Genomic DNA, 9,329 nt, shown 5'->3' on the forward strand with positions numbered 1-9,329 from the left:
ACACAATTTTTGGACTTCGAGTCATGCTTTCTTTCTGCTTCCGGAAAAATAATGCACAATTATTTCCTCCTCTTTTATTTCCGAACTAATATATTATACTCCTACTATATTAATCAATAAAGCAATATCTTTAATTTACATTTCTTGTTTTATTTATTTACTTCATGTTTTTATAGTATGGCGAACAACTATATCTTTAATCTTATAAAATCAATGTTAACATTATTAATCATTTGTAAAAGTATTAAAATAGTTATAAAGCTTTGTAATTCGATTATAAAATTGATAAAGTAATGTATAAAAAAATTTAAATTATTTTTAAAGGCTTACAAATTTATTGTAAGAGTTTTAAATAATGCATAAATGATAATAAAGACTTTTAAACATTTAATATCATTTAGTAATAAAACCCTTCAACTTAAAAGGGATCGCAAAATAATCCCTCAATTGAAATTTGACGAAAAAAACCCTCAACTTAAATTCCGTTAATGTTTGTCACCCTCCGTCTAAAGTACCGTCACGAAGGGTGACATACGTTAACGGAATTAAAATTGAAGATTTTTTCATCAAATTTTTAGTTGACGGATTTATTTACAATTCATCTTTAGTTGAGGAGTTTCATTGCTAAAAACCCTTCTATAAATAGGAAAAAGATACAAGAGGTAGGAACCATGGATTCCTTTTAACAAGAAAAGAAAAAGAAGTGAATATGGTGCTTTTGAACAAAAGGTCTAGCATTCTTCCCAAACGTCGCGCCCTGCCTTCTCGCTGTTAGACTTTGTGCTTCTATTTTTTGTTGCTAAAATAGACTTTGTGCTTTTCATACTAAAAAGTGGTTTGGTACAAAGCAAAATGGACATAGGTGACGTTTCGACACCACATATTATGATTCAGATCAAAATCAAACCCAAAGGTTTAATATCAAATATAAAGGTCCAATCAAAGCTTTGTAATTTAGAACACAAGATTGCCATTAGCAGACTAAAGCGTGCCTTTATTCTTGGATCTCTTCTCCTTAGATAGAAAAACGATACAAGAATTTGAAATCATTTGTTCTTACAAGCAAGGTAAAGTGGAAATGGAGCTCCTAACCACAAGAAAAATCATTATGCATTACTAATGAATAACTGAAAGTGGTAATGTAACGACAATAACAATTATACAATTGTCCATTGATTAAATTCTGTGATTTGTTTTTCTTACAAGCTAATCCTCTGTTTTTATTTAAAAATTAAAATAAATATCATAGAAATTAAGTTTGTAGTCAAATTTTTTTTTTTTTGCAAAGAATTTGTAGTCACTTAATATCGACAGAGACATTAAAATTTGTTGATAATTTCCATAAAGGGAATACAATATAGATTTATCAGCTTCAGGAAGTAATTCCCTAATCAGCTAATTTTATGAGAATTGCGAAAGAAATAAAACATGTTTTACAAATATATCTTAAACCATGGCTAAAACACGAACATAACCAAATTAAACCAAGCCAAGTGGAAAGAATAAAAATGATCATTCATGACTTCACAAGATCAGTTAAGTTCTGTTCAAACTTGCTGATATAACCATCAGCAAACCCAGAGTCGCTCAAAACACATCTCCATTTGTCATGATTCTTCCTCACTTTCTCACCAACCTCACTACCTTCACCCATCACACTCTTCACGGCATCCTCCAAACTCCGCCGTGAAAACCACCCATTCTCTTCCCTCTCAACCTCCACCGCCACCTCCATCTCCTCTGCCATCAGCCTCGCGTTCAATATCTGTTCACCGTGCTGCGGCACCAAAACCATCTGGCAATCACTCATCAAAGACTCCCACATCGAACCAAACCCACAATGGCTAACGAAACAGCCCACTGAAGGATGGTCCAATATCATCGGTTGCTGAACCCAACCTCCGTACACAACGCCACGTCCACGAACCCTCTCTTGGAACCCTTCATGTAACGCTTCCTCCACCGTTGACACACCTGAAGGCGGCTTTATCGCGACCAGAAACGGTAAACCGGTTGCTTCAAGCCCTAAACAGAGTTCTTGAAATTGATCTATCTTTTCTACAACGGGTTGGCTACCGAAAGCGCAGAACACAACAGAACCAGGCTTGAATTTGGCTAACCAATCAGCCCATCGAGGCTCTAAGGAAGTCTTATTAGGTTCGTCTACGGGGAGTACCGGTCCGGTTAGATAAACCGGTCTGTTGTATTGGCTCTCGATGTAATCGCAGAATTTGCCTTCCGTCTCACGGCAAGTTCTTATAGCGATCGCATCGCAGTTTCTCATCGCAGTAACTTTCCCATCGAAGAAAGAACCAATGCCCTCGTGTCTCCTCCAGACGAAGCTTAGGGTTTTTGCTTCGCGCGCAAGCAAGACGACTTTTGAAGACGGGTAACCTAGAGGCGGTTTAGCTAACTCCTCCGCTGACATTTCCTTCCCATCAATGATCTCTCGCTCCGCAGCAGGGACAAGAGTTAGGGCTATTGACGCAGCGCTGACGGTATTGTAGCAAACAGTTTTAGCACCGACCGGTCTAGCGATTTCAGGTATCCAATCAGCGGAATCGTAGAAAACCAAATCCGGTTTGTTTGTACGCAGAATTGTCTCTACCTCGGGCCGGGTTTGGTTCATTGCAACCGCAAGCAAATGGGTCAAGAAAAATGGTACGTCGGAGTTGGTCTCAGCACCGGGAGGTAGCCCTTTGACATGAGGAATTGAGATGGTGTGGAAAGATATGAGATTTGGGTAGAGGTTAAGAGGTTTGACCTGGTCTAGAGCTTTCTTGGGGAGCAAGAAAACGATCTTGTGCCCTTTTTCTGCAAGCTTGTTGGAGAGGTGAAGAAAAGCAGTCATGTGACCAAATGCTAACCACGGATACATTACAATGCTCATGCTTGACGATCCATCGGATCCAAAATCGCCCATTTCTTTGTTTTTTCTTCTAGCTTTTTTGTACCTTTTTGTACTTTCTTTTACTATATAAATAAAAAACTTTTTTTCCTATGTGTTTGCGTGTTTTCGACGTAAATAAATACACGAACCAGGATTGGTGGGTCCCTCCTGGTGGTGGCTGATAGCCAATGAAGTGACTTGGCAAGTATAGCTGCCGGGTAAGTGGTAAGTGCAAACACGAGGTGTATCGTGTCAGCAAACAAAAAGACAAGACCGGAATTTATGTGTTGTGCCTTGGGTTTTGGATTCAGCCCATTTTAGTTAATGGCCCTATTTTTTTTTTCATATGTCGACTACATCAATATTTTTTTAAAAAAAAACTAAACAGTATTTTCAATTTAAAAAGAGTCCTGCTGATTTAATTATTTTAAAACGTAACGTTAAAAGAGTTTTGTAGATTATTAGATTTTTTTTAACTGAAGAATGAAGATAGTTTTAAATTTCTACAGAGTTTATCTTCTTCTTTTTTGTCAACTAACAGATTTCAAATATTTTATAATATTATTTTGTGTTTGTTATTATCCTCTCCATTTTCCGTTTCTTTTATTGCTAAATCCATATTCTGTTTCTTTCGTTGCCTCTCTCTCTCTCTCTCTCGTATTGCAGCAGTTGATCTTTTTCTCATGGCTGGTATGTTTGAAACTTCTTCTTTTTGCTTTTGATCAACATTTTTGTCCACTTTCCATTAGTCTTTACCGTTTCATCTACAATCGTTAGGTGAACAGGTTGAACCGAGTTCTGCAATCGGGTGAGCTGATTAATGTTAGGATGTACTCACATTGTCGACATAATTAGCAAAGTCAATTTCATAACTGAACTCAAAAGGTATTTACATGATTGATTAGAAAAGAGTAAGCATATCTGAACTTCAATTTTTTCTTAGAGCTTGGTGAAAGAAGGGAAATGAGTGATGATGTTTGAATCAGTCTTCTCGCATGTTATCGTAACTGAATATGAAACTAAATCTCTTAAAGCAAATAAAAAATTCGAAAGAAATGGATGATGAAAAATCTATACTATACTAAAAGGCAAATATAAGCCATGGAGAGGGTGTCCACGTAGGATAAAAAAATCAACCAATCAGAGAGCCCGAAATTACCACGTCATCTCATTTATTTTTTCGTAAAAAATGAAAAACAATGCGAAGGAAAGAATCGAACCCGGGTTATTATGACATTAATATAAGACAGTTACCACTAAGCCATTGAAACTTTCTTGAACACATATACAAGAATCACTAAGTATGTAATCACAAACTCTTATGTACAATTACAATAATATGAATTCAACTTTCAAGACTCCGATACTTTGTTTTGTAAAAAAAAATAAGTAAGTGACTAAGCTAATATATTTTTTGAAAGTGTGAGAACATTGAAGAATATGAAAAAGCATAGATTTTTGTTTTCGTGACAAAGTTAAGAATTTTGTAAAACTAAGTTTAACATATAAATTTTCGTGACAAATATGAAAAAACATAGATTTTTGTACAATTTTGACAAAACAACTCAAAACATAGTTCTCTAATATCTTAATAAAATATTATTTAAGGGTGCAATAATTAAATATATCAACAATAAATTTTATAATTTATAGACAAAACAATAACACAACAAATTTTGAAACATTTGTTTAACCTATCGATTTCTTTTCATGAGAATCCAACTGAACAAGATAAAAAACAATTAGATTTACAAATATTTAATTACCATTTTATTCAATTTTGATTAATTTCAAATTGTAATAATGTACCTTTTTGAAGTTACAAAAAATAATGTTCTTTCTTTATTACACTAGCATTATATATAGATTCTATATACACAAATAAATATAATATAACAACATAAGATTGGTTTCCCCGATTCATATGAAAACTTTTTAAGTTATCCACCAAAGCAAATTAATTAAATCAATCAAATTGTTAGAATACAACAAATTAATATATAATTTTATTTTAAATTAAATTATTTAACGGTGTATTTTCATTAAAAACAAAATAATAAATAAGTAAAAATGATTTGATGGTAATTTTTATGACATATATATATATCAATTCAGTGAAAGAAATAGAAGCTTAATATGGAAAAAATCTTAAATACAAAAAACTCTAAAAATTAACAAAAAAACTAACAAAAATTAAACTATGATATCACTTGAAAGCTTTTTAGACAATATTAATAAAATATTTTAGCGATAATTAGACAAATTTGATTTTTTTTGCCAGCCAAAATTTTATTATTAATTATCATCAATTATTTCAAGATGTTTAAGAAAGGATGGACAAAAAAAATAGGATGGACATAAATGATATATGAACTATGAATAGTACTTTGTAAAGCTGACTTAGATAACACATCTGCACATCCATTTCCAGTCCTTTTTGATGCCTAAATTCAATTACTTTAGAGTAGTTATTCCACAAAGAGATCGTATGAGATATTGTTTTGATATTCAGATTTGTTTCTTAACTTTTAAGAAGATTGATAACTGTAAAATGTTTTAGAGCCCGAAATTACCACGTCATCTCATTTATTTTTTCGTAAAAAATGAAAAACAATGCAAAGGAAAGAATCGAACCCGGGTTATTATGACATTAATATAGGACAGTTACCACTAAGCCATTGAAACTTTCTTGAACACATATACAAGAATCACTAAGTATGTAATCACAAACTCTTATGTACAATTACAATAATATGAATTCAACTTTCAAGACTCCGATACTTTGTTTTGTAAAAAAAATAAGTAAGTGACTAAGCTAATATATTTTTTGAAAGTGTGAGAACATTGAAGAATATGAAAAAGCATAGATTTTTGTTTTCGTGACAAAGTTAAGAATTTTGTAAAACTAAGTTTAACATATAAATTTTCGTGACAAATATGAAAAAACATAGATTTTTGTACAATTTTGACAAAACAACTCAAAACATAGTTCTCTAATGTCTTAATAAAATATTATTTAAGGGTGCAATAATTAAATATATCAACAATAAATTTTATAATTTATAGACAAAACAATAACACAACAAATTTTGAAACATTTGTTTAACCTATCGATTTCTTTTCATGAGAATCCAACTGAACAAGATTAAAAAACAATTAGATTTACAAATATTTAATTACCATTTTATTCAATTTTGATTAATTTCAAATTGTAATAATGTACCTTTTTGAAGTTACAAAAAATAATGTTCTTTCTTTATTACACTAGCATTATATATAGATTCTATATACACAAATAAATATAATATAACAACATAAGATTGGTTTCCCCGATTCATATGAAAACTTTTTAAGTTATCCACCAAAGCAAATTAATTAAATCAATCAAATTGTTAGAATACAACAAATTAATATATAATTTTATTTTAAATTAAATTATTTAACGGTGTATTTTCATTAAAAACAAAATAATAAATAAGTAAAAATGATTTGATGGTAATTTTTATGACATATATATATATATATATATATATATATGTATATATATATATATATATATCAATTCAGTGAAAGAAATAGAAGCTTAATATGGAAAAAATCTTAAATACAAAAAACTCTAAAAATTAACAAAAAAACTAACAAAAATTAAACTATGATATCACTTGAAAGCTTTTTAGACAATATTAATAAAATATTTTAGCGATAATTAGACAAATTTGATTTTTTTTTGCCAGCCAAAATTTTATTATTAATTATCATCAATTATTTCAAGATGTTTAAGAAAAGGATGGACAAAAAAAATAGGATGGACATAAATGATATATGAACTATGAATAGTACTTTGTAAAGCTGACTTAGATAACACATCTGCACATCCATTTCCAGTCCTTTTTGATGCCTAAATTCAATTACTTTAGAGTAGTTATTCCACAAAGAGATCGTATGAGATATTGTTTTGATATTCAGATTTGTTTCTTAACTTTTAAGAAGATTGATAACTGTAAAATGTTTTAGAGCCCGAAATTACCACGTCATCTCATTTATTTTTTCGTAAAAAATGAAAAACAATGCGAAGGAAAGAATCGAACCCGGGTTATTATGACATTAATATAGGACAGTTACCACTAAGCCATTGAAACTTTCTTGAACACATATACAAGAATCACTAAGTATGTAATCACAAACTCTTATGTACAATTACAATAATATGAATTCAACTTTCAAGACTCCGATACTTTGTTTTGTAAAAAAAATAAGTAAGTGACTAAGCTAATATATTTTTTGAAAGTGTGAGAACATTGAAGAATATGAAAAAGCATAGATTTTTGTTTTCGTGACAAAGTTAAGAATTTTGTAAAACTAAGTTTAACATATAAATTTTCGTGACAAATATGAAAAAACATAGATTTTTGTACAATTTTGACAAAACAACTCAAAACATAGTTCTCTAATGTCTTAATAAAATATTATTTAAGGGTGCAATAATTAAATATATCAACAATAAATTTTATAATTTATAGACAAAACAATAACACAACAAATTTTGAAACATTTGTTTAACCTATCGATTTCTTTTCATGAGAATCCAACTGAACAAGATAAAAAACAATTAGATTTACAAATATTTAATTACCATTTTATTCAATTTTGATTAATTTCAAATTGTAATAATGTACCTTTTTGAAGTTACAAAAAATAATGTTCTTTCTTTATTACACTAGCATTATATATAGATTCTATATACACAAATAAATATAATATAACAACATAAGATTGGTTTCCCCGATTCATATGAAAACTTTTTAAGTTATCCACCAAAGCAAATTAATTAAATCAATCAAATTGTTAGAATACAACAAATTAATATATAATTTTATTTTAAATTAAATTATTTAACGGTGTATTTTCATTAAAAACAAAATAATAAATAAGTAAAAATGATTTGATGGTAATTTTTATGACATATATATATATATATATATATATATATATATATATATATATATATATCAATTCAGTGAAAGAAATAGAAGCTTAATATGGAAAAAATCTTAAATACAAAAAACTCTAAAAATTAACAAAAAAACTAACAAAAATTAAACTATGATATCACTTGAAAGCTTTTTAGACAATATTAATAAAATATTTTAGCGATAATTAGACAAATTTGATTTTTTTTGCCAGCCAAAATTTTATTATTAATTATCATCAATTATTTCAAGATGTTTAAGAAATGATGGACAAAAAAAATAGGATGGACATAAATGATATATGAACTATGAATAGTACTTTGTAAAGCTGACTTAGATAACACATCTGCACATCCATTTCCAGTCCTTTTTGATGCCTAAATTCAATTACTTTAGAGTAGTTATTCCACAAAGAGATCGTATGAGATATTGTTTTGATATTCAGATTTGTTTCTTAACTTTTAAGAAGATTGATAACTGTAAAATATTTTCTTCGAATATGATATGTCTATAACCGAGTCCCCAACATGAGACAAGGTTGTTTAAAAAGTAAATAATTTTATTTTTCTTATATTATATAATAAATATATATTATTTACTGATAATAAAAATATAGTTATTCATCTATCACATATATCTATGCAAATATGCGAATCAAGTACAACAATCAAACAACATAATAATTTTCACAAAGAAAATTAAAAAAATATTTTTATGTTATGTAGTCTTATTTTATATTCTTTAAATAATGTAATACAATATTATACATTATTATTTTAGAATTGAAAAATACATATAATATCTTATCCGCGCGTAGCGCGGTTAAAAACTCTAGTATATATAAAAAAAGCAACCAATGAAATAATGAATAACGTGTAATGTATAATCAAATCTTTCAAATATTTATCAAAAAAAAATCTTTCAAATATGAAACAAAATGTTTCATGCTTTGTTATTGGATAAGTTTCAAAATGTAATGACCTTCATGGAAGGGTCTGCTGTGGCTTGCAAGTGGTTGGGGCAGTGATAAGATGGTCAAGACGTTAAAGACCTAACTTCAATTAGTATTAAAAAGTCTTCAAAGAAGCAATATCAATTAATACAAAAAGGTTAGAGAGAAGAGCAGTCCGAGAAGTTGGCTACAGAAAAAATAGTTTCTCGATTTCATCTCCTGATCCATCTTTGCGTCTACCGGTACTCTGGTAGTAATATGTAATTATTCTTCTCTGTTCCTTTGTGAGTTTTATATAATCGCAACATTGGACTGTTATAGGAAAGAGAAGTAAATAAGCCTACAGATGAAATGGAAAAATATTGCTTATTTTTCTATGGCAGATATATATTCATAAATGATCCAAGTAATTCCATTCCTCTCTGAGTTATGTTTTATTGGAAGAAAATTTTCGGTGTGACCAAAATGAAAATTCCACGGAAATTTCAGAATTTTTTTTTTTTTTTGAAAAAGGGCA

General features: G+C 29.3%; 1 protein-coding gene across 1 annotated transcript; it reads right to left on the minus strand.

Annotated features, from left to right (window-relative positions):
• LOC103846101 (anthocyanidin 3-O-glucoside 2'''-O-xylosyltransferase) lies at nucleotides 1–4,124 on the minus strand. Its single transcript, XM_033282585.1, has one exon. The coding sequence runs from the start codon at nucleotides 2,921–2,923 to the stop codon at nucleotides 1,517–1,519; it is 1,407 nt and encodes a 468-aa protein (XP_033138476.1). The 5' UTR covers nucleotides 2,924–4,124; the 3' UTR covers nucleotides 1–1,516.
• Nucleotides 4,125–9,329: the final 5,205 nt, after the last annotated feature.

The sequence above is a fragment of the Brassica rapa genome, chromosome A10 (assembly GCF_000309985.2).
Source record: "Brassica rapa cultivar Chiifu-401-42 chromosome A10, CAAS_Brap_v3.01, whole genome shotgun sequence".
NCBI lineage: Eukaryota > Viridiplantae > Streptophyta > Magnoliopsida > Brassicales > Brassicaceae > Brassica > Brassica rapa.

Coding starts and splice junctions, on each gene's coding strand:
- LOC103846101 (XM_033282585.1), bottom strand. CDS start 2,923: ATGGGCGATTTTGGATCCGATGGATCGTCAAGCATGAGCATTGTAATG.